The 25,380-nt window shown below is 45.8% G+C and overlaps 1 protein-coding gene across 14 annotated transcripts in view; it reads left to right on the top strand.

The window, feature by feature from the left end:
- tns1b (tensin 1b) overlaps positions 1-24,370 on the top strand; it is a 166,306-nt gene extending 141,936 nt beyond the window's left edge. For 8 of the 14 annotated variants that reach the window (XM_079733023.1, XM_079733020.1, XM_079733013.1 and 5 more), the window contains 16 exons: positions 1,298-2,839; positions 7,755-7,963; positions 8,480-8,621; positions 12,690-12,785; positions 14,447-14,636; positions 14,982-16,255; positions 16,768-16,854; positions 18,343-18,471; positions 18,718-18,813; positions 18,926-19,003; positions 19,172-19,243; positions 19,401-19,436; positions 19,962-20,130; positions 20,411-20,479; positions 20,604-20,633; positions 21,301-24,370. In XM_079733023.1, the coding sequence (XP_079589149.1) occupies positions 1,298-2,839; positions 7,755-7,963; positions 8,480-8,621; positions 12,690-12,785; positions 14,447-14,636; positions 14,982-16,255; positions 16,768-16,854; positions 18,343-18,471; positions 18,718-18,813; positions 18,926-19,003; positions 19,172-19,243; positions 19,401-19,436; positions 19,962-20,130; positions 20,411-20,479; positions 20,604-20,633; positions 21,301-21,439 (4,358 nt within the window). In that variant the 3' untranslated portion in view covers positions 21,440-24,370. The remainder of the gene's footprint in view (positions 1-1,297; positions 2,840-7,754; positions 7,964-8,479; positions 8,622-12,689; positions 12,786-14,446; positions 14,637-14,981; positions 16,256-16,767; positions 16,855-18,342; positions 18,472-18,717; positions 18,814-18,925; positions 19,004-19,171; positions 19,244-19,400; positions 19,437-19,961; positions 20,131-20,410; positions 20,480-20,603; positions 20,634-21,300) is intronic. The other 6 variants (XM_079733017.1, XM_079733019.1, XM_079733018.1 and 3 more) reach the window with 4 other exon arrangements.
- The last annotated feature ends 1,010 nt before the right edge of the window (positions 24,371-25,380 follow it).

Below are 25,380 nucleotides of genomic sequence, written 5' to 3'. Positions count from 1 at the left end.
TATGAGTGTGTTCATAATACCAAAGCGTGACCCATCAGGTCTGTTTAATCATCAGTACACTAGCGCATGGCAACGTCTCGGCGACACCACCAAGCAAGGAGCAGATATTGGGTTGGAGGGGCCCACTGGTCAGGTGACGTGGGGCCCGTGGGGCCCGTGGGGCTCCTGGGGAGAGTGATGCTGTACTGGGTGACCTCATCCTCCTTTCCACCACACATGCCACAGCCCCGGCTCATTTCCTGAGGGCTGGTAGAATAGGTAGGGCCTGAGCCAACTCTGGCTTTCGCTGCAGTTTCTTGAGAAATAGCCACACATTGAGGACCCATAATAACTCCTTCACTTCTCGCTTTCTCCGTTCATTTGTGCCTTAACATGGTGCGTACATTTTGTCAATCCAAACCTCAAACATGGATGACTTCTTCTGACTGAAGTTAAAGGGTAATTCCGGTGTAAAATGGATTTGGGATATGTTTTGTATGATAACGAGTTGAAACGTTCGTTTTGGAGCACAAAAAATGCATATAGACGTATATATTTCTTCAGTTGGCTGTTTTTAGCCGATTCTATCAAAACCCTATAACCTTGGAACGATGGGGGCACTGGTTATGGTAAAAACTAAATCGCTATTTTAAACCACTTAAAAGGCTAAAAGTAACCCGATACTTCTTTGGTAGCACAATAACGGTCTTAACATATAAAACGAGGCATTGAGAACTTTGTAAGTGTACAGATTGTTTATTAAAAATGACATTTTATACACACAATACCATCGTAGATCAACCGCCGACGCCATTTTGTTTTTAAGACTCGATAAGTAGATTGGCGAGTAAACAATCTGTACACTTACAAAGTTCTCAATGCCTCGTTTTATATGTTAAGACCCTTATTATACTACCAAAGAAGTGTCGGCTACTTTTAGCCTTTCAGGTGGTTTAAAATAGCGATTTAGTTTTTACCATAACCAGTGCCCCCATCGTTCCAAGTTTATAGCGTTTTGATAGAATCGGCTAAAAACAACCAACTGAAGAAAGCGTCTATATACGGTTTTTGTGCTCCAAAACGAATGTTTCAACTCGTTATCATACAAAACATATCCCAAATCCATTTTACACCGTAATTACCCTTTAAAATGTTGATGTCTATTCATCCTTTTCTATCTGTATTTCGATCTACTACTTTGAACCTTTGGGATGTGTGTACATTTTGTAGATCTAAAGTTATGCAGTGCACTGCATGAAGCCATCGCACACTAACCAGTTTCTTTCCTTCTTCTGTTTTTCCTCTCTGTCATCTCCAGAAGTCATCCACACAGAAGGTCCTTTGGACGGTAGTTTGTACGCCAAAGTCCGCAAGAAGGAGTCTGCCGAGGGTTCGGTGACGGTTAACGGCCTGCCGCCCACCGCCGCCGACCACGCCCTCCCCGCCGTCGACCACGCCCTCTCGGTGAGCAGCGACTCGGGAAACTCCACCGCCTCCATCAAGACAGACCGGACGGATGAAGCCGCACTAGCGGCCCCGCCCACTGCCCCTCTGAGCCAGACGAACCCCCCCTTCGTCGCAGAGGAGCAGCGCCAGGTCCCGGCGGCGACCCAGCAACCCCTCAGCCTCCAGGAGAAGCAGGAGCTGGACCAGCTGCTGAGCGGGCTGGAGGGCCCCCTGCACCGGCAGGGCTACCTGACCGCGCCCCCCGCTCAGGCCGCGGGCAGGATGCTGCACCTGGTGCCCGCCCAGGTGCACGTCAACGGCCACCACAACGCCCTCACCACCCCGACCACCAACGCCACCGCCGCCAACAGCAGCGGCAACAACACCATGGACCGCGAGACGGACATCCTGGACGACGAGCTCCCCACCAGCCAGGAGGGGAACAGCGTCGACAGCCTGGGGACCTTCTCCTCCACCGAGGGCCGGGCTACACCCGCCGACCTCTACTACCAGTCGGAGGTGATCGTGACCAACGGGCAGGACCACGTGCCCTACCTGGAGCGCAGCGTGCCCGAGAGGCCCCTGGAGTCCTCCGGCGTCCACTACGGGAAAGCCGGCGGCATGACGCAGAGCGAGTCGGTGCCGACCTCTGGCGAGTACCCCATGGGTCTGAACGGCGGCCTGTACCGCACGCAGTCCTGTGGCGGGGAGCTGAAGTCCATGCCCAGAGCCCCCACCCGGACCACCAGCAGCAAGGACGCGGTCCAGCGGGGCCTCAACGTGTGGCAGAGGTTCGGCGTGCCGGAGGAGCCCATGACGGAGGGCCTCAGCTTCAGCCCGCCAAAGGCCTCCATGGCCGGCCAGAGCAGCCTGTCCCAGTTCCCCCAGCGCCGCAGCACCTCGCAGCAGGAGATCGAGCAGTCCATCGAGACCCTCAACCTCCTCATGCTGGACCTGGACCCGGGCCGCCCTGCGGTGCCCAAGTCCCAGAGCGCCCCGCTGAGGGAGGCCAGCGTGGTCACCACCCAGCCCTCCTTCTCCCAGAGCCAGGCCAGGCCCTCCTTCCAGGCCGACGCCGCCATCCACGCTAACCATCCCGCCCACTCCGCCGGCCCCGTGTCCGACATGAGCCGCCACTTTGCCTCCCCCCCGGGCTCGTCCCACGGCCCCGGGTTCCAGGGCTACGCGACCCTTCCCAACGGGACGGGGCTACAGCCGCAGACCTCCAGCGGTGGAGTGGGGCATTTCCAGCTGAAGCCCATCAACAACTACCCTCCCAGCACCATGGCCCTGGCCACAGAGGCCCCGGAGATGGAGAGGAGCCCCAGCGCAGCCTCTGCGTCATCCCAGCCCAGAGAGGCGGATTCGGATGAGGTGTTCAATGTAGAGGGCCTGGTGGCCCAGCGGGTGGCTGGTGAGTTGTTATGTTAAGTTAACACAGTGTGTGAAGTGAAACAAAAACAATCATGAGAATGATTTCAATGGTTAGTTTGTGTACAAACATAGCAATGCATTTCATATAATAATGATGACTAATGATGATGATGATGATGGTTTGTTATGTTATCATGCAAAATTAACGTGAAAATGTAAGAATGAATACGTAAGAATGTCTAATGAGATTGATAATAATGATGTCAATGGTACAGATTTGTGCAGACTTGGCAAAGTCTGCGTTGACAAGTTTGAAATCTTTCTTAGCAAAAGTTGCCCCAAAGAAGTTGTGGCAAACTTTGAAAGATTACATAATGCAGATGAAAATTTTAACCACAAAGCCTTAGATGTGATATTCCATTGGTGTAGCCTCCAGGCGTGTGTTCAAAGCGGGCCTGGAAACCAATCCAAAGCAAACAGCAGCACTGTGCCAGTGCCATCTATCAGTATGGACAGCCGGCCTCTCACTCTGTGTTCACAGTTCTGTTCAAACAGGGACCCGTCCCTCCTTATCTCCCCTGTCAGCTCACCAGCGGCTATCACACAGGCTCAAACAGGAAGTGGTCTTTCCAGACCAGGAAGTTGACAGCCCCAAAGCAAATACATTAGGCTTGTCCTGCCGAGAAGAAAAAAAAGTGGAATGAGACAAAATCCACAAAGGGAGGCTGTGTAATGGCTGAGGCAAAGCAGAGAGCCGGGGTGATAAGAAATGTCAGAGAGAGTTTGCGTGGAATCAACAGCACTGTGCACATTTGAAGACCAGACACTAAAAGACAAGGTTTATCTTAACAAACACAACTTGTTGAACGTTAACGCCACATCCTCATCTGCAGTTTTACTCACTGTTTTTCCAGCAGGAGCCTTAAGTATTGATGATGATAAATGACCCCGGCCAAAATGAGTACTTTATGTTATTTTCCTTGTATTGACGTTCAAGGATTATTGTTCATCCATCCGCCTTCTCCTCTGTTATGGTTACAAACATGCTACTTAATTTCATCATTCATCAATCCTGTTTCCTTTTTACTTTTTCTCTCCCTGATTTGACCTAAACCAACTCTTCCTTTATTTTCATTTTCCAACTATTTACCATCTTTTCCCAGAGTACTCGGCTCGGGCACAAAGTGTCCGAAAGATTTCCCTTCAGTCTGACCACCAACGTTCCCAGTCTCCCTCTGGTTGGTTTGTCCTCTGCTGCGTGCATCCAGTTTGGGTTCTATGTTGTCCTTCCTAATCCAACTCGTAATGTGTCATCTGTGATCCAATGCCTGTGTCTTGATTGCAGTCTTCTGCCGTGCGGATGTGTATTTTCTCCTGTGGTGTCTTCACCTCTGTTTTTCCTACTCACTCATACCATCTTCACCTTATTTGTTGTATTCCACTGTCAGCTGTATTCACTCTCACTGCTCAAACAAGCGATTTCAGAAAAGCCATAGCTGTTTAAATGGCCCTTTTCTCCCACAAGGTGTGATGTTGAATAGCCATTACAAATTGCATTCCCATCTGTGTGGACACTTTTACATGTGACGTCACTATAGGGCATATTTCAAAATGGCTTGTAATGGCTGATCAACCTCACACCTGGTTGTAAAAAGGGGCCCTTTAAGACACATGCACACCGCTATGCTCAGCCCACTCGAATGTCCCTGGTCAATCGCTTGTCTGGTCTCTTATCCGGTCCATGCAACACACAATACAACATGCAGATGTTGTGTTCTTTTACAGGAACCTCGGTTTAGCCCCCTTCTTATCTTGTTGTTCTTCCATTCTTCATGTTCATTAATCAAATCACACAAATCTTTTTTTTAAGTTTCACAATCACCTCAACAGAAATCAGCTGGATAACGTTGAGTCTCACCAGGGATGAGACAAACAGAGCACAAAGACATCTCTGTCCGCGGGTCTGTCGGAGTGCATGTCACAAGAGACCTTTATTTTTTTTCAGACCAAACTTGGGTAACAATAACAGGGCCCAGGAAACACTGGGCTCCTTTCTTCGCTCCTTTATAGCACGCCCTGTTTCCCTCCGCCCGTCAGACAAGACAGTGAAAGGACACCCAATCCAGGAGTGGGACGCACAGGGCCCGGTTGAACACATCATCGAGTTCTAAGCAGTCCGAGGGGAGGGTTTGGAGCGGGACACTGACCTAATCTTTCTTTTAAGGGGCCCCCAGGAGTGCCCTGGTCTGGTTTGTTATCCAGGGCCCCCAGACTTTAATGTCTACGAGGTTTCATAGACAACAGTGCCCTGTAGACGTAGAGTTAGAACATTTGAGAGTATTAGGGTTAGTTCTGAGATCAGATATTACTGAATATATATCATGATATCTATGTTCAAATATGATGTATATTTTCACTTTTTTTCATGGTCTCAGCCATCCACTGTGTAGAATTACAATATAATAAATAACATGAGAGATAAAATCCACGTTATGAATCGGAAATGGGGGTACAATTCTCCCACCTCATCAACCATAAATACCTTCGTACCAACCTGCAGTCTCCCCTTGCATAAGATCTTGCACGCAGTGTGCATAACCATATTTTGAAAAAAACACATGTTTTTCTTGCTAATGTAACAAAAGAACCGAGAATCTGATGTAAAGTTTGTTTTGGAATCAACATTATGCTGCTCCACATGTCTTGTATATTGGGTTAAATATTCGACTAAATTAAAAAGGAAGAAACTGAAAGAAAAAAAGTCAGGATCCTAAAGAGCCATGGGAATCTCGCGCCGCTCCAGCTGGAAGCCATTACTCGTTGCCAAGGCAACGGGCCTCGTGTTTGACAGCGCTCTGCTGTAGAGCTGTGCGTCTCAGATACATCTGGTTTGCGTGTTTCCAGCAACGGTTGCATGGAGGAGTTTTTGGAGGGATGGGAGGGGGAGGGGGGCTGGAGATGTGGTGTTGGGGTTCCTGCATGCGTTCCAAGATGTACTCGAGCACACACCCACCACGTCCATCTCCTGAACATGTCCCTGTGTATGTGCCAGGCCCTGGGAACAAGATAGCTGTGTTGATGCTAGGTCGCTAGAGCAAGATGGTGGTTGGCTGCTTGGGCCTTAGAACAAGATGGTTGTGTTGGATGATAGGTCCTTAGAACAAGATGGTTAAGTTGGATGTTAGGCCTGTAGAACCAAGATGGTTGTTTTGGATGCTAGAGCCTTAGAACAAGATGGTTGTGTTGGATGCTAGGGCCTAAGATCAAGATAGTTGTGTTGGATGCTATACCTTGAACAAGATGGTTGTGTTGGATGCTAGGGCCTTAGAACAAGAAGCTTGTTTGGATTCTAGGTCCTTAGTATATTCTGCCATTATGTCATTCAGCAGATTCTAGTCTCCCTAAGAAACTTAAAGTACAACTGAGGTTGAGAACAATCAACGCATTCAAATTAAAATGAATAGTAGACTTTTTATTGGCGACTGTGTGATTGGCAGGTGGTTATCATAGGTTTTACGGTATTATGGAACCATAATGATCAGCTGCATATTTTCATCCACCATTAGAAAACCATTACCATTTTTCATAATGAAAATAATGCTAAACCCCAGATTACCAGAATGACAGTTTGTGGTCGTCTTACTCGGGAACCGTTGGGGAAATAGTTTTTCCTTTTTTTATAACCACCTAAAGTATGTCTCTCTGGCAGTAGGCCTCACTCCCAAACATCTCTAACTGTGTCTTTACATTTTCACAGCTGCAGGCGAATGCTATCGCTAACTCCACCACATGTCTCAGCTTTGGCCCGCTCGGGTCTAAGAGAGAGGTCGACAGAAGAGGCAGTAAATATTGTTCATGGTTTCCATAACACTCAGTGCTCTATGATGGGTGTGTCTGTTAGGACCTAATGGATCAAGGCCATCCATTGCATCTTTGTTGGGACACATTGTTAGCCAGCGTTTGTTCCTTTGTTTACATGAGTAGTTATGGGGACGTAACTAATATATTTATTATATTTATTAGAAGTAGGGAGGTGTGTCTCTTAGTCCCAACAGCACTGCTGTTCAAGGGGGAAAACTGCAATCAATCCGAGTACTCTGTAATCAAAATGCTACTAGCTAATACAATTAATTGGATAGCCAAAGTTTCAGCTGACGTCGTTATAAACTACAGGGAGGGAGAACCTTTTCCGATAATGGTTGCTTTGAGTCGAGTCAGGATATAAAGTGAATTACGATAGTGTTTCACAATTGCCCTCTTTCAGCTCTCGACCTTTCTGGTGGGGAGGTCGTCGTCTCAAACTTTCACAAACTTTCAGCCAAGGCGTACACAAATTATAATCAAAGTTTCCTTCAGAAAAGACGCTGCTCAAACACTTGAGTCAGTAAACTGATGATGCAACTGTCCCATTGTACCAGAAGTTCCTGACACCTGCTGTTTCAAAGCAGCCAAATAGAGTGTCGTAGCCACAGTTTCACAACACGAGGACTGCAAAATTCCAGATTCTGAAACACTCAAGCAAACAAATCATGCTTTGTGTCAGATAAAACTCACAGAGTGTATCCTTCTAACCCCAATGAGCCTGCTTGACGCAACCCTTTGTGTGTGTGTGTACGTGTGTGTATGTCTTTACCCTGCAGTCCTTGTCAAGTCTACATTTTGTACTCGTCCCAGGCTGTGCGAGAGCCACAGCTTGCCGGGCTTTCAATGCATCCCCGTGCATCCTCATGCCTCGCTTCCAGCCGCCCGTGCGACCGTTAAAATAGTCCCCACTCCCCCATGTGGAAACGCACACATCTCCGGAGGCATCTAAGCAAGCACCCTGCGACAGGGGACCTCAGAATGACGGCCTAATGTTGTGTTCTTTACGACGCTCTAGGCTATAACGAATTAGAGCGATGAGAATGAGAAAGTTCTGCGGGGTCTTACGCAACTCCGTGTCTGTTCCCGCTCAGGCGTCCAGTCCCGGGGGATTTCGTTTGAGGACCCCACCGCCCCGGCGCCGCGCCACCGGGTGCCCAGCGACGGAGGGCACTTCCAGAACGTTCCGGACGGCAGCGTTGACGCCACCTGCTCTGACGGACCCCTTCGCTCGCCCATCCGCTGCGTCTCGCCCGAGTTTGTTAACGCCATCGCTTTGAACCCTGGCGGGAGACCCAAGGAGGTAAGGGTAACTTTATATTAGTTTTCTGCTGTTTTTTTTCCTCATGAGCTATCTGGATGATATCTGATTGTGCAATTTATTCTTGTATCGCTATCGTATTCACGTAATCATCTAGCGGCCCGTCTGTAAATACTTGGGATGTAGGTGCTATTGTTTGTGATATTAAGTGTTTGTGTTATTATTATTTACTATATGGTCATATTTTAATACAATATACCTAGTTTCTTTTCAATCTATGTTGAGTTATAGAGACCTCAGTTGTGTCACAATAATTTCATTGACCTTGATAAACCTTGTAATAAACTTTTAATCAAAAATATGAACTAACCATTTTTCCCTTGCTGTCTGTCTGTCTTTCTGTCTTTCTGTTTGTCTGCGTCCATCCGTGGCCCTTCCTCTTTGATATTGTATTGATGTAAAAATTGTCTGTTCATTTTGTGTGTTTGTGTGTCTCTTGTGTTTGTGTTTGTATCTCCGTGGCCCCCCTACCCTGTGACATTCCTCCCCCTGCTGCAGAGGCACATCCACAGCTACCGGGAGGCCTTCGAGGAGCTAGAGGCGGGGGGGCCCGTGAGCCCCTCCCCCCTTGCTGGTGGTGAGGTCTTCCCCCAAACCCCTGCATTCCCTGTGTCGCCGCAAACCCCTTACTTCAACCTGTGTAAGTCCCCCGCCCCGCTGACAGAGGGCACTGTGGAGCTCTGGCGTAGGAGTTAGCCGTTAGTTAGCAAGAGAGAAGAAGGGTGTTTATTTTACTGTAGCCATTGGTCTTATTCAGCTGGTGGCCATATTGGTTCTAAACGCTAGCAAGGGGATGTAATTGAGTCAAGCGGCAGCCATGACCATGCGAACGCGACTGATGTGTAGTACATCTAACGGCCAATAGGTGGCTTGTATGTTGTGGTGGTTGTATACCAAAAAAAGGTACCCGTTCGAAGTCATATAGAAACTTGTGATTTAATTTTCCTAATATATAGAGAATACTTTTCTTTTCTTTTTTGGGTTAGAATATCAGTGGCTAGTTCTTTTCCATATAAAATATTTAGTAGTTTGACAATTTTATTTCATTTAAGAGTCTTAAAATGGTGATATCTATATTTTCATGTAAATATCTATCAGTTAAGTCACTATCTATATTCAAATGAGGTAACCCAATAGTGAGTGATAAAAGCTCTCTAACCTCTGATAAAAGCCCTTGCATTTGCAGAATTATGATCTGTAACTTGGATTCAGTGGTTGTAAGTACTGCTTATGGCCAAAGATGTCGCCAAAGTCATTATAAAATCTAAGGCTCATAACAGTGGTATGCAAACCATTTGGTGACGTCATAGACTCTGAGTCCATATTCCTTACCATATATGAGCTGGATGTTACATTCAATTCCATCAACCAGCTAGCGTTTGGAACCAAGATTGATCCAAGTTGACCGCTCTGTGAATAAGGCCCATTATAGTTGGCTTCAGTTAAATGCTCAACAGTTATCCAACAAATATTGTTGATAAATGTGGTAAATAAGTAGTATGTCGTAATTGATGAGCTGTAAATCAATCCTATTTCGTGTTTAAACACTAGGTTCTTGCATTCAAATAGATAAGGATCTATTTCCATGAAGAAACATAGTTAAATGACGTTCACTCTATCACGTGTGATTGCTTGAGCACTTAAACCTTCAGTAATCTGATGTTCTAAATCTTTTTCTTCTTTTTTTAAGCAAACCTTTTCATCTTATAATGACAGAATGAACCCTGAAAAATATTAATCGCTGAATCAAAATCTGAAAAATACCTTTAATTCACACTATGTATACCCAAGAATCTAATCCTACTGCACATTTTGCCCAAAAAAAATTCACTTAAAAATATTGTTCCTGGGTTACCTTCACTGATATAACACAGAATTCACAGCATTCAGTTATGGTCACATGACCGTTGGTCAAAATATCACATGCAACGTAGTCAAAATCCCACATTCATCTATATTCATGAGATCCTTGTCCATCGAAAAAAAGAAAAAAGAAATTGAAAGCTGGCAGACAGATGGATGGATTTAGAAACGGAAATGAATTTAACCCAGCTCATATGACAGACATTTGATAAGTCAATGTTTCAGACACACAGGGAGCTTAATGAGCAGGCTCTTTGGATACCCCGGGATAAATAGATCTGACGGAGTCAGTCAGGCAGAGAGTTAAAGTAAACGATCACAACTCTCTCTGTCTTCTCCCGTCTTTCTGCACATCCACATATGGTGCGCATATTCAGCGCCCAGTGTCAGTGCTAAATACCTTACCCCCTTCTCTCACACATAAACACACGCACACGTGCAGGCACACACACACACACACACACAAACACACAGACACACACACACACACACAACGTCCCCTCCTGAGTTTTAAACACGAGTCAAGCATTACAGAGCTCCGACCAATGATCTCATCCAATCAGCTCGCTTGTCTCTCCCTAGGCTCACCCGTAAAAACCTTCCCACTAAAATGGCCGGCATATTTTTTAACGCCCATCATTTTACACTCAACTGTGAAATCGTTGGCCTTTTCTGTGAGGGAACATTCGGTTCAAACGACGCTGAGACTTTTCTTTCAAACCGAGGTCTCGCTCCGTCACACCGGCGAGGTTGGAAAGAATTCGGAATTACACTCAGTCGAGCGCAACAAGTCAAGTTAAATGTCACCACCACCACCACCACCTGTAACCAGAGTCACAGTTTCTCCATGTTTTCCACAATATCCCTGAGCTCCTCACCCACCCGCAGACGCACAAGAAACCACCTCTCTCGGAGAGCACGCTTCCAGTATATTCCGGTCCCTAAAAGCCCCGGGCTGTGTAGAGCACATTTTCTGGTTAGGTTGTGCGTACAAAGAATTGCTATGGATTCTTTGGTAAGTGGAGGACGCACGTCACTTCTAGATGTTTCCTCAGAGTTCCACCGTTCCCACCGCACCGATGTCAGCCTCCCATAACTCCCCCATCCCCCCCGCTCCTTCTTGTTGTCGTCCCTGTTGCATAGCAACCATTGAGTTATCCCTTCCCCTCTGTCACACACACACGTGTACATGTTTCAGACTGCATGGCCGCCACATGGGAGCAGCAAGGAGGGAGTCTGTGATGACGGACATGACGCACAAAAACATATAGACACACATACATAGACACAAGCAGGCACTCACACACACACACACACACACACACACACACACACTCACACACACACACACACACACACACACACACACACGCATACAATACTCACTCTTTCTCTCAAACACAAGCATAAACAAGCTCCAACTATCTCTCACACACACAAAGTCACACAGTCGCACACTGTCTCTTTCACTGCATTGATTGTCGACATGATTCGTCTGACAGTCTGTTCATCTCTTTCACAAGAGATGAACAGCCAGACAAGACAAACATGCAGCCGGACAGACAGAGGGACATTGTGTGGGCCCAGTGCTTGCGGATGGAACCAGAGCCACAGAACTCTCCTGTGTTGTTTATTTTAGGAGTAGTGAATCCAGCGCTACCGGCCTGCTGCTCTCTGTGTGGCTCATCTGGTTCTGGTTTCCTGTTGCTGCTGTTTCACTTCCTCCCCATCTCCCCGTACACCACCACCACCACCACCCGTTTAATCGCCCCAACCCTAATGATCATGGCAGCCATCCGCTCATCCCCAAAAATGTTGTTGTTGTTGTTGCTGTTGTGTATTTTGCTTAACTTGCTTGTTCTTTGTTGTGACTTAATGGGGAAGAGGGGAGGAGACAGTGATTCGAAACAGTGATTTGTTGGTCAAAAACATAAACTCTTCCAGTCGCAACGTGGATTTTGCTGCTGAAAGCAACTGCACGTTTGTTATCTTTCCCCTTGGGGTTGAGTAAGGGTCAAAGTTCAAACCCCAGTGCTTTCACCCCATGTAGTGACTTTTAATCACTTTGATGTCTGAATTTCGTTTTTGTACTAGAAGTCCATAAACCTATATTGACATGAAACGTACAGGAGACATTTATGAGACAAATATGAGACATACATGACACATACGTAACACATGCATAAACATTAAATCCCCAAAGCCTTTTTCCCCCCTTTTGAACAAGAAACTCACTTTTGAACAGCGAGCCATTCAAGCCTGTGTTATTCTACATGTGCTCGACACATTTCACCGTTTCACCAAATGTTCAGCGTCACGTTGTCACCGGTCACGTGCATGATGTCACCCCCTCAACCCCGCCACTCCGTAAACCTCCATGGGCCAGAGCATGAGGCATGGCCATACCCTCCCCCTCCCCATGTGGCCTGGGCCTGGGGTCCCCTGCATTTACTGCGCCCTGCTTTTAAAATGTCTCGTGTTGGTCTCGACAGCTCAGTGCCTGTAAGTGGGGCCCTCTTTTCTAAATCACAACACTCAATGAACTTCTCATTTTGACATGCAAATCGTATCATCCGATGCGCTGATATAAGGTTTTAATCATCATTGCATATTTGATATATGACTCGTATGATATATGATATAGTGTCATGGGCCATTCATCCCTCTGAAATGCGGTTGCCATACAGGGCTGCACAATGCAGTCGTCGGCGTTACCGGCTTCACAACAGGCATCAGCTGTCAGGACGGCTCCCGCGGAGCAGGGAGAATGTGCGTGTGTGTGTGTATGTTTAAGTGTATGTGGTGGTTAACAGGCTGTTGTTGGTTCCCTTCCCCCCCTCACTAGGTCGCTCGCCCCCTGGTCTCGCCAAGACCCCGCTGTCTGCACTGGGGCTCAAACCACACAACCCGGCTGAGATCCTGCTCAACCCAACCGGCTCAGGTCAGTTCCCGTCCGATCCGGGTTCGATTCTCACTGAGATGGATTTGGGGGGCATCTTCAGAATGGACGCACTCGTGGTATTATGTATTTTTGTGTGTGAATATGAATGAAGTATTGAAGATGAGGATGGTAGACCATCTCTCTCTCTGCTGTTTAACACACACCGATTGGGCCTGAATATTTAAGTTTGTTTTTCAATATTTTTTCTCTTCTCTTTGATCGAGGAAGAATGTGATCTTACATAATATCTTGAAAGGGTTTCACTGTGTTTTAAGGGTAGGGTAGCCTTAGCAAAATCAATTATGAGCACAATCTCCTTATGCGTATTAACACAGATTATAATATTATAATAAGCCTATTGGAAACAAGTCAGAGAGAGATCTTTAGAAGGGTTGGATCTGAAGAAACTTCGAAGCGGCCGTGGTACGTCGGACAAGTAGGATTCAGCCTTTTTTTTGATTAGAGCAGGATCTATGTAGTTATCTTTCTAACTGTATATATATTTATTTTTGTACATTTTTTCCATCACTGCTCAGAGGATGAGAGCGATCAGGGTGAGGAAGGTAAGAGAACGGGAAAGAACAGCGGGTCATCACTGGCTTTGGTCATGTCATCTCCACGTTTCCTTTGTGTTAACCTCCTGTTTGCTGGTCACAATCCTCGATCATCTGCACCTGCATTCCTCCCTCAGCACACCTTCTAACAATGTCATAGATGCACTATTATTATTAACAATCCATTCCACAGCAGTCACTCACTCATTTTTAAACTATTGAGGAGATTATATAAACAAACTATAATCTCAAACTAAGTTCATGTATGGGGCTTAATTATATTTTAGATCAAATACGACATCTTAACAGATAATACGGGTAGTATTCCATCATGAAAGGGTTACTAGTAACAGACATTTTAAAGGTCTATTTGGGACAAAGGCAATGCCATCATTTACTTGTAATGTTAACTCAGCAGTTAGGACAGGTGAAGGAGAACAGATGCAGTTTGTTTACCACTGCCCTTTGACATGTTGCTCCACTGAACACAACTGTGTGTTTTTGAAGAAACTATAGGAATACGCTACTTCAGTTGAAGCCATTGGTGACCTGGTAAATATAAGAAATGTATCAGTCATCTAAGATGTTGCTGAACTTGACATTTTCTTATGTCCCGACTCCCAAGTGACTGTGACCATTAGCTTAACATTAACCGTTTGAGCAGGACTACTTTCCATCCATGACGCAATACTGCCAACTAGTGGTTGTCGAGGGGAAGTTCAACAACATTGAGAACCCTTATCTGGGCTTGCGTTCTAATTGTTAAATGAGGTAGTGAATTAAAGTAATAATAGAGTTTGTGTTGTTAACGGCTGTATTATTGAAACCCTCTTCTTCGTTTTTGTTCTTTTTACGTAAAATGGTATATTTTTATGATCAATCAATCATAATTTTAAGATCAGAAGTTTTCTTCATTACATTTTTCTTAAAAAAAAAAATCGTCAATCACTGCGCCAATTGATCATTCACAATGGAATGTTGCTTCATCAAAGAAAAATCATCCCAAAACCCTAACCACTGTTGTCACGGTTAAAGAGGTCCCTCGATCACCCTTGTATGACCTTCATACTCAAATCTCCTACTTTCTCTCCTCTCCATCCTTCACAGCCCCGAGAAGTTACGTGGAGTCTGTGGCCCGTTCAGCGTCCTCCTCCGGAGACCCCCCAGGTCCCAGCTCCCCCCAGGGTCTCTGCCCACCGGGAGAAGCCGTGCTGGGCAGCCAGAGGACCCCCAGCCCGCTGTCCACCCAGGCCCTCAACACCCCTCTGTCCAGCAGTAGCCCCATCCAGATCTCCAGGTCGGTGATGGTCATTGACTCCCTCCATCACCGGACTTTATGTTCAACTTGGTCAAAGAGGATATTAGGACATAACTACGGAACTACTTTCATGGTCGCATGGGAAATAGATAATGAAGAAATGTAACGATTTTCTTAAATGCAAAATTCTCATCTAAAAATGTAAAGACTTTTATCCCTGTACACTTTTATGAGGTTGGCTCTCTTTTAGTTACTGTTAATTGAAAATTTAAAGGAATCCTATTTTTTCAGATAAATATCTTATAAATGAAGTTCATCCCTATCCGTGTCTCTGATACTGACCAGAGGTCATAATTAAATTGTAATTATCCTTTTTCCTCGTAGTGATCATCCGTTGATGGACAGCTCCAGCAGCCCTCCCTTCCAGCCCACTACTGACTCGGGCTACCACTCCCAGCCAATGGAGAGCATCCGTCCCACCCCTAGTTACTCCTACCAGGCTATGCCCACCCCACAATACCAAGCCACGCCCACTTCCCAATACCAAGGCACGCCCACTTCCCAATACCAAGGCACGCCCACTTCCCCTTACCAGGCTATGCCCAGCTCTTACCAGCCAACGCCCACACCCTCCTACCAGGTCACCACCACCCCCTCCTACCAACCCATGCCCCCCTCCTCCTGCTACCAGGGCACGCCCACCCCCGCCTCCTACCTGGACCCCATCACCCCGCCCTCCTCCTCTTACCTGGGTGGCCCCGCCCCCACCCTCTCCTACCTCGGCCACCCCAGCAGCCACCTGGTCGGGGGAGGCTATGTCTTGTCGGACCCCGGCCCCCCCTCCCAGGACCCGATGCAGGCCCTCCTCCACGGGGGCCATGCCCCGGCCCCTCGTCCCACGCTCTATTCCCCGGGCTCTGCCCACCAGCAGCACGCCCCCGCCTCCTCCGCCCTGGCGGCCGCCCAGGGCAGCCCCCACCTGGGTCGGCAACCGTTGCCGTGCGGTGGCTTCGAGGCCTCTGGGCTCCAGGGGCCCCTGGGTCTGGGGGGCAGTCCCGTCCTAGCCCGGCGCCCGTCCCAGGGCGGCCAGAGCAGCCCGGCGCTGACCCGCCAGAGCTCTGTGGGGCCCGGCTCCCAGAGGAGCCCCGTGCTGGTTCGGCAGCCGTCGCTGGGCCACCCCAACGGCAGCCCCGTTCTGAGCCGCCAGCCAGGCGCCGCCGCCGCCCACCAGGGCAGTCCCGTCCTGCCCCGCCACGCCTCGGCCTCGCAGGCCTCCCAGAGGAGCCCCAGCCTGGACCGCCACCCGCTGCACAGCGGCTACACCACGCCCGACGAGAGGCACGGCAACCTGTCCCGGCAGAGCAGCTCCTCGGGCTACCAGGGCCCCCCCACGCCCTCCTTCCCCGTGTCTCCCGCTGGCTACCTGGACGGGGGCACCCTGGGAGGCTTCCGGCAGGGCAGCCCCGCGCCGGGCTTCCAGCCCCAGCTGCCCGAGAAGAGGCGCATGTCCAGCGGGGAGCGGCCCGCCAACGGAGCGCTGTCGTACGGCACGCTCAACGGCAAGATGTCCTCCTCGTCTTCTTCGCCGCTGTCCGGCGGAGGGGGAACGCCCGGATACTTCCACACCCTGCCAGACTTCTCCAAGTTCAACATGCCTGGTGAGAGCACGATGCAGCCGTCAGGAGCAGGAGCAACGGGGGGGAGGTATAGCGGAGAGTAAATGGGAGGGGGTTCAAATCACCATCGAAGGTTGTGGGTTTGATCACACAACCTGAGGACTTTCAACCCTGCAGTCATTTTCTAACCGTTTTCTAACCGACTTGTGTCGACAATCATTTTGAAAATTGTGTTGAGCGAGTACGCTCCGGCCTTTATCCTGGAAAACAGCTGCAATATCTAATCCTTTGCGGCATTAGTGCCCCGTCGATTAGAAGAATTTACGTCCAGCTTGAAAAATTAATTGTAGATAAAAATGCCAAATTGTACTTGGAATGATGATCAAATGATTAAATTATAGTAAAATATTACATGTCCGGTAAGTTATTTTTATAATCAGAAGTAATCACACAGTGGGTATAACTGTCGGACGTAGTGCTTGGTTCAGTACACTTGAAAAGTCTCGGCTGCCATGGAGACGCATTGAATATTCTTGTGTTTTGTCGTCTTCTAGACGGGAGTCCTGAGTCTCGGCTGAACGTCAAGTTCGTACAGGACACGTCCAAGTTTTGGTACAAGCCGGAGATATCCAGAGAACAAGGTGAGCTTAATGGCAATTTATTTCACTTAGCACAGATCCTGTTTACATCTCAATGGAGAGCAGGAAATAAACATGCGTGAAATGAAAAGCAAAGTAATCTCTAAAAGCTGGCTGGCGTAGGACTGTTTCATAGAGAGAGAGAACGTGCGTGTCCAAGTCAGACACGGACCATTTATTTTGTCCTCTGGGTGAGCCCTAAAGCCAGCCCTCAACTTTCTTGTTGGATCGGTAATCAGCGTTTTGATGAAGATTGTGTAGGAAAGGCCTAACTCTGGATTAAAATGTGGACACGTTACGCAAACACACTTATAAACCGCTAGTGTGCTGGCGGGCACACACACAATAATTTACTCAGACACACACAGAGACTAACATGCATATGCACAACACACACACAAACAAACACACACACAAATCCCTTCGTTCTTCATTATATACATTATTTATGAATAGATAGACATCACTGTGGATACGAAACCTCCCTCCTCTTCCTTTGTTCCTCTCGTTACTCTATTGGATGAGCTCATCTTAAGCACCAGCACATGCTGAACTGCAATGACATCACGTAAAACACACACACACACACACACACACACACACACACACACACACACACACACACACACACGCACACACACCGTACACACACCCACACTACACATTACAATTCAATACTCTGGGAAATCCACAGCAGATGCAGAGCATTAAGGCACAGCTGTGGTTCCTCCTCTCTGTGTCTTCCGTCCTTCTCTCTCTCTCTCTCTTCCTTCAGCTAGACCATCTGTGACACTTCAAGGGAAGGCAGGAGGAAAGGATCGTTCCCTTCTTCCCTCTTTTCCTCGAAATGTCACACACGGTCTGGCTGACACACGCCACGAGAGAACACCAGCCGTGAATCCAGAGACTCTCCTCCTCTTCCGTCCCAGGAGCTATCACATGGGCTTAGCCTCACATCATGTGGGGTTTGATGTCATTAGGACAACCGAGCAATTGGAGAGGACAGAACAATTAAAAAGATCAAAATATGGGTGATTCCTACGGTATAGAGAGAAGGAGGAGAGAGAGTAAGATGGGTCTGAATTGTGAGTCCTTGGAGGAAAATTACACGGTTTATTCAAGGTTGATCCTGTAACGTCATGGTTGGTGCATCTGAGATGAATAACAAATAATGAGAGCTTTCTGAAGTTTTGGGAAGATGGCCAACAATTGGCAAATTATAAAGTATACTTCTATGACTCATTTCCATGAAACTTAATGTATGGTATGTATTATATTCTGGGAATCAAACATACATATATATTTATATATATATATATATATTTATATATATCTATAGGGTTATATATATAAATAAATATATATATATATATATATACATATGTAGGTCTATATATTTTATAAGTATTCGAAAAACCCTTTAGTCAAAACTCACTCTTAACTCAACTAATGCACACTAAAGCGTGACCCTAACCCCCTGTCCCCCCCTAGCCATCGGCTTGCTGAAGGAGAGGGAGCCGGGGGCCTTCGTGATCCGGGATAGCCACTCCTTCCGGGGGGCATATGGTCTGGCCATGAAAGTGGCCTCCCCACCGCCCACCGTGCAGCCCACCAAGAAAGGTAGGCTGAGGTCTGGTGTAGGGGTGCTTGACTCATATCCCCCCCCCCCCCCCCCCCGGCCCCCAATGTCCGCAGCCTCACCTGTTGGCGTCCTTGAGCAGGAAGTCTGACCATTACCAGCTCTTTCAGGTCCCTGCGTTCATTAAAGGTCGCTTTGGATAAAACTGTCCTCTTGAATGACTTATTTGTTCATTTAATGATTGTGTGTGTGTGTGTGTGTGTGTGTGTGTGTGTGTGTGTGTGCAGCAGGTGACATCACCAATGAGCTGGTGAGACACTTCCTGATAGAGAGCAGCCCCAAAGGAGTGAAGCTGAAGGGATGTCCCAATGAACCCTTCTTTGGTAGGAGCTGGCATTCAACACACACTCACACAAGCAGACACACACACACATGTACACACCCTCATTGTCCCGGTCCCTACTTCTTACCTTGTGTTGTGGTTGTGTCCTGCAGGCTGTCTGTCTGCGCTGGTCTACCAACATGCCATCACACCCCTGGCCCTGCCCTGCAAGCTGCTGATCCCCACCACAGGTCAGTTAGTAGTATCTGTCTGTCTGTCTGTCTGTCTGTCTGTCTGTCTGTCTGTCTGTCTGTCTGTCTGTCTGTCTGTCTGTCTGTGTATCCATCTATATCTGTATCGAAGTGATTGTGAGTAGCATTATCTTCAGCAACAATCTCCCCCTACTCCCTCCACTACAGATCTCAATGAGGAGGCGCCGATGGTTCCTGTGGCAACAAACCCACTAGCCGAGCGACTAAAACAAGGAGCAGGTAAAACTAATAAATATACTGGGTGAAACTAATGCCATTGGTTGTTTATGTAAATGTGAATTCATTAATGTAATAATAACACAAACTATTGGCAACATCAGTATGTTTTTGAAGCATCCGTATTCATTTCAAATAAATTATTATCATCCCTTCCAAGTTCCTTCAGTGCAGAGGGTCCCTGATGATTGCCATGGTAAACCCCACACATTGTTCTCTCAGATCCCTGCTGGAATGTTCCCCCTTGCACCTTTCAACGTTAGGACTGTCATGTGCCTTGGAAAATGTGTGTGTCTGTGTGTGTATGCGTGAGTATGTATGTACGTAAGCTATCTTGCGTGTGTGTCTCTTGAGAGAGTGTGGTATCGTACCAGAACGAGCCATCTGTGTCAATGTCTCTTTTAACATAACATAACATGATGAATGGCAGTAATGTCTTCTGTTAAACATGTTGCTGCTAGAGTTTTGTTCATTCCCGTATGGATTGTACAGCCTTGAGTCAGGAAGCATGTTCCGGACGTGAATAAAATGTTTTTTGCATGAATAGGCCGCTTGCAACCTTATTGAACATCTCTGTGAATGACTATACCGTTAATAACATTAACACTGTTTATTTACATAAAGACCTGAAAACAAACTGCCGCCATGACAATGCATAACTGGCACAAACCATTTCAACTTGATATAATCTAACTGAATTTGCGGTTTGTTATTTTCCCAGCATGCAATGTGCTCTACATCAACTCGGTAGACATGGAGTCTCTGACAGGCCCTCAGGCCGTTGCCAAGGCGATATCCGAGACACTGGCTGCTGGGACGCCCCCTACCGCAACAGTGGTGCACTTCAAGGTGTCGGCGCAAGGCATCACTCTAACCGACAACCAGAGGAAGTAAGTTAGAAACACACCCGGTGAAGTTAAAACTCTTCCCACTGAAGGTGAAATCAGGCCACAAAACCATGCTTCCAAATCCATTGGCAGTAAATTAAGTTAGCCAACAGAACTTTTACGATCGAATTACTGGATAAAACCACTAACAGTCGTTCCAATTTTCTTCATATATATCAAATAAGATTTCCAATAAGTCATTACCAAAGCCATGATTGAACTCACATCTTGTATTGTATTGTATTGTAATTTCACAAAATTAATAGCAACATTTGTTCCCGAGGCTATTCTTCCGGCGTCACTACCCGACCAACAGTGTGACGTTCTGTGACATCGACCCACAGGACAGAAAGTAAGTGCTTCAGCCTTCTCTCATTTAATATTTACTTCTTACTTCTTACTTCTTACAACACATTAAAACCCGTTCTTCTGTTCGTCTCCACATTATGAATGACATGTGTTCCGTGTCTCGCTAGGTGGAACAAATCGGAAGGAGGCACAGCAAAGTGAGTGGATTCAAATAAATAACGAATGGTTCTTCTACGTCCAAGCGAACACACTGCATACACACACGCACATCAAAACTGAACACACACACACACACACACACACACACACACACACACACACGCAAGCAGACAAATAAACCCTCACACAAGATCTTTCTGGGCATATCACCTAAAAGCCACCTGGCCACCTCAGACAAGTCATAAAAATAGGAGCTGTTTGTGGACTTTATTGGGTAGGGGTTTTGGAGATAATTAAACCACAGATGACTGAGCAGAAGTCAAGAGTTGTTTCTTCCAAAAGTTTCTTACTTTCCCAGACTGGGTTTTATGTTTTTTCATTCTCTTAATGAAACCTTAGGGTTGAAGATTGTCGTCAAACATATGCCTGTACGGTAAAGCCCTTTTGGCTTGAACTGCCTTTGTGACAAAGTCCTGACCCATTTGCTATGACTTTACTCACTGAGCAGACGGTTTTATCCAAAGCATATTTTGGATTGTGAAACCTTTGAGGTAGACTCCTCTCAGGTCTCCTTATGGCGTAGGCAGGCTACAGGTAGGCTGCAGATCTGGGAATTGAACCCAGGACCTTTGGGCTGTTGGGATTTTAACTGCAACCTGACCCCTGACCTCTGTGTCCTCTCTCTCGCCCTCTCCTCTCCTCCAGGTTCTTCGGCTTCGTGGCCCGGAAGCAGGGCAGCACGACGGACAACGTCAGCCACCTGTTCGCCGAGATGGACCCGGAGCAGCCCGCCAACGCCATCGTCAACTTCGTGCTGAAGATGATCGCCGCACAGAAGCGATGAGGGCAGCGAGAAAAAAAACCCTGGCGCCTTTTTCTTTCACCCTTTGGTTGTTTTGGTTCTCATCGTTCTTCAAAAAGTTTCAAAGAACACTTCTGTTTGAATTTGGACTTTCTGGACCTTTCAACGTTTGTTTGTGTCTGCTTTCTTTCCTTTTTTCCCTTTTTTTTCCCCTTTCTTTCTTTTGTGTTACGTTAAGGCTGATGTGTGAGTCTGCGCACGTGAACATGATTGTGTGTGTGGAGCACAGTGTGTGCTTGACTGTCGAGCAGACAATAAGAGGTCTGTTTTGTTTCTTCGTTCTATTGAGAACCTCTACAGGTTGTGTCTGTGTGTGTGTTTGTGCGTGTGTGAGTGTCTGTGCGAGTGTGTCCGTGTGCTTTTCTTCTTGAGTGGACCTCAGAATGGAACAGAGGAAGTGCAGAATGGGGGCGTGGCTGAAAGTAAGGGGTTGGGGGGGACTGTTCTGTCCTCCTGTTGCCGGGGGCGATACAAGATCAGGAAGAGGAAATTACATCACGTGAGCAGATGTTTTGTGGCGATTGTTTTAGGGGGATACATTTTTTTGTTTTGTCAGGTTTTTTGGGTAAAGAATATGACAAGTTGCGTGATTTAAGGGTGGTTTCCTAATCTATCAGGCTTTCGACTGGTCAACCAAAGATTAAAAAGAAAAAGAAACCAGGTTGAATATAGTGTTCCACTGTTCGAGGGTTGGAAAACATCCTTTTGTATAAAAAAAGACAAAATATGGCTGCTTAATCAAATTTACTGAACTGTTTATTTTTGTCTGTGTAGCGATACAGTAGGTCAACCTAGTTTGAAAAGAAGAAGAAAAAAAAGAAAAATATGCACCTTTGCCTCCTGCAAACATGTTTAAGGACGCTTTTGCATAAGGCAAGGTCATGTACATATTCTCGACAGCTTTCCCAGTAGTTCTGTATTAGATGCCTTATGGTGCCTGACCTTTTTTTTTTAACAAAGAGCTTTGTAAAGAAAATAAGACAATAAAAAAACGAACAGATCTCTTATATATGCAACTAAACGGAATGAGGATTTCCCGAAGTTATTTCTATATAGCCACGTAGCGTCGCTAGGTAAGCGTATGTTCTGTCCACCAATGCAAATAATCCGCTCAACCGTAGTCCTTATTTTGCCGTTTGTTTTCGTTTTCCGTACTTGTATTCGTGTAAATTATCGTGAGAATGTCATCCAATCATCGTGTCCAAGCAACTCTCGATCGCTTTGATTGGCGAAAACTACGAAAATCTCCTTAAGGGCACCAATCTTTGCGCTCGCCACTCCATCCCCCGTCTGCACGGCACCGCATAGCCACACTGTCCGATTATCCACCGTTAGAAGGGCTAAAAGGGTCTTTTGAGATGCGAATCTTCACAGAAAAGGCTTGCACTAGTATCGCACTCTACATTTTCATTTTCCGAGAAAAAAAATCTAATAGAATATACACAAATAGGAAGAAGCTATTATCACTGTGCATCTGACTTTAAAACAGTTAACTCTCACCTCCTACCCGGAAGTAAGCTAAACATATAAATATACGTATTAAAAGCTATATTAAACTTTCAAATGTTGACTAAAAGTATTTATTTTTTTTGCAATGTTGCTCTATGTTAACCTGTATACATGTATTATATAGTATGCATCAAGATTACTGAAAGCAAGGAAAAAAATATCTTTATTTTGGCTAAAAAACACAACTTTAAACTGCCTTGAAATATATATGATGTAAAGTGTGTGCATTTTAAAGAGTGTCACTGTTTGTTTTGAATATGTTTTTTCACAGCGTTATAATATTATGCTTAATTTGTTTTCACCGTCAAGAAGGCTTCTTTGACAGGAGATGAGTGCTTTGTATGAAAGTTTGTTTTGAAAATCGTTTCGTGACGCCGATACACATTTGAATCCAACTTCAACCGAGTTTTACAAAATACGCAATCTAAAGTAAGCACTTAAATGTTGACATTTCTATTCGTATTCGCAGAACACAACATCAAAATATTATCTGAGATTGCCTGGTGTTCATTGTATGTGTAGAAGATGAAACGATGCTTTCCTTCTGCACATCTCCCCGTCCTAAGTATTGGGTGCAGAAGAAAAGGGGTATTTATCTTACTTTGCCACTTCTGCCCTCGTGTGGTTAAAAAGGGCCATTACAAAAGATCCTGTCTTATTCGGATACAGTGTTTTAACTGTGATTCAGTCCATTTTATTTCGAACTTGCAAATCACTTTGCTTGTTGATTTTTATTTTTGTATTTTATTTTAGTCCCAGGAAGGTTAAGACATCATGGACGTTACTGTGTTTGACCGCTTTATAGATTCAAGTTTGAAGCATGGCGTAGCTACTGAGATATGGCCAAAAATCTAGGACGATCTTAACCAGAAAAATAAGGAATATTAAAATAAATATTAAAACGAAAACACAAAATGAACAAACAAAGCACTTATGGGCGCATTTTTTTTTAACATGACTACAATGTTTATTATGTCCTAAGCTAGAGGCTGCATGCTTATATCAAGCTTGGCGGCACTAGTCTCTACTTCTTTGTGTTCTTCAAAATAAAAGCTACCATGTATAGCAGGATGTTGGTTTGAAGTGTCACTTGTCTAGTCTACATTTCAGTGTCAAGACCAGGACCAGATACACGTAAGATGAGTCTACGTATCTTCAGAAAAACAAAAAGACTCTCTCTGCCACAATTGAATGTTTGCGTTTGTCTTTTATTTTCTTTATTTTGTTTTAACTTTTTGCCAAGAAGGAAACTCCAGTAGTGTCTGGACTAAGAATGTGTGTAAATGAGCTACGATGCCTGTACAGAGCAGTGTATTTTTTTGGTTTGCTATATTGTATGGCTTTTACTATTTCTGAAAAAAAGAAATAAAAAACACATTAAAAAGCAATACAAATCACAACAAACACCGGCGTGAAGTGAACTCTTTTCTCATTCTAAAGTTGCCAACACCACCTCCAGAGCTGTTGAATTGGGCCACTTGAATTATATTTTAATGTTCAAATATCCAATTCAACGCAAACTACCCAACTATTTGCTACTTGGTTGGTTCACAGGGGTCTGGACGCTTAAAAGACTATGTTTTTACCTTAACATGATGTTTAACTTTTCATCTAAAAGCAAACATATCAAATCTTTGCTTGCAATCATTGAGACGTCTTCACTATACGTATTTTTGTAGATATCCAACACATGTCTACGAATTGGACAATGACCAAACCTAACTTTGTACAAGTACTATTGCTATTTAACATTAAACATTCAACCCATGGCTCAATGAGAATATTTAATGCGTCCTAATGAAGCTGCATAGTATGAGGTCAACCAGCACTATGTACCTTCTCCATTAGTAGCGAGCTGCTTGAGTTGTAGCGACAGTTATAGCTATATGCAGGTTTAAGACATGACCATAATACAATTACCATAAGGCTAGAGGAAATACAGCAAGTTGAAGTTGTGGAGCTGAAGTCTTTATTTGTATCTACAGTAGGCCTACCGTGTTCAGAGTAAATGTAAGCTTTATGTTTGTCTATCTATTTGGCACATATGGCCGATGCAACATACGCTGCTGTACAATTATCAATTATGCGGAAAAGGTGAACAATTAGTACATTTAGCTATGGAAATAACAAACAAAATCATAGTCACAATTTCCAAGTTAAAGACAGAGGGCAGGTCTGTATAGTGAGTCTCACACGTATGCACGCACGCACGCAAACACTCTCTCTCTCACCCACACACACACACACACACACACACACACACACACGCACACACACGCACGCACACACACACAGTTGCTCAATTTAACATGCGATACTACATTCGGCCACTTGATGCCAGTGTTTTCCTTCGGCAGAGAGAGAGCGACCTTCTTTAATAGGTCCATAGAAACGACCGAGTGGCATTGATTCAG

The sequence above is a fragment of the Pollachius pollachius genome (assembly GCF_949987615.1).
Source record: "Pollachius pollachius genome assembly, chromosome: 3".
Lineage (NCBI taxonomy): Eukaryota > Metazoa > Chordata > Actinopteri > Gadiformes > Gadidae > Pollachius > Pollachius pollachius.
Note: the sequence above shows the minus strand (reverse complement) of the source record. Positions and strands in the feature narration are given on the sequence as shown.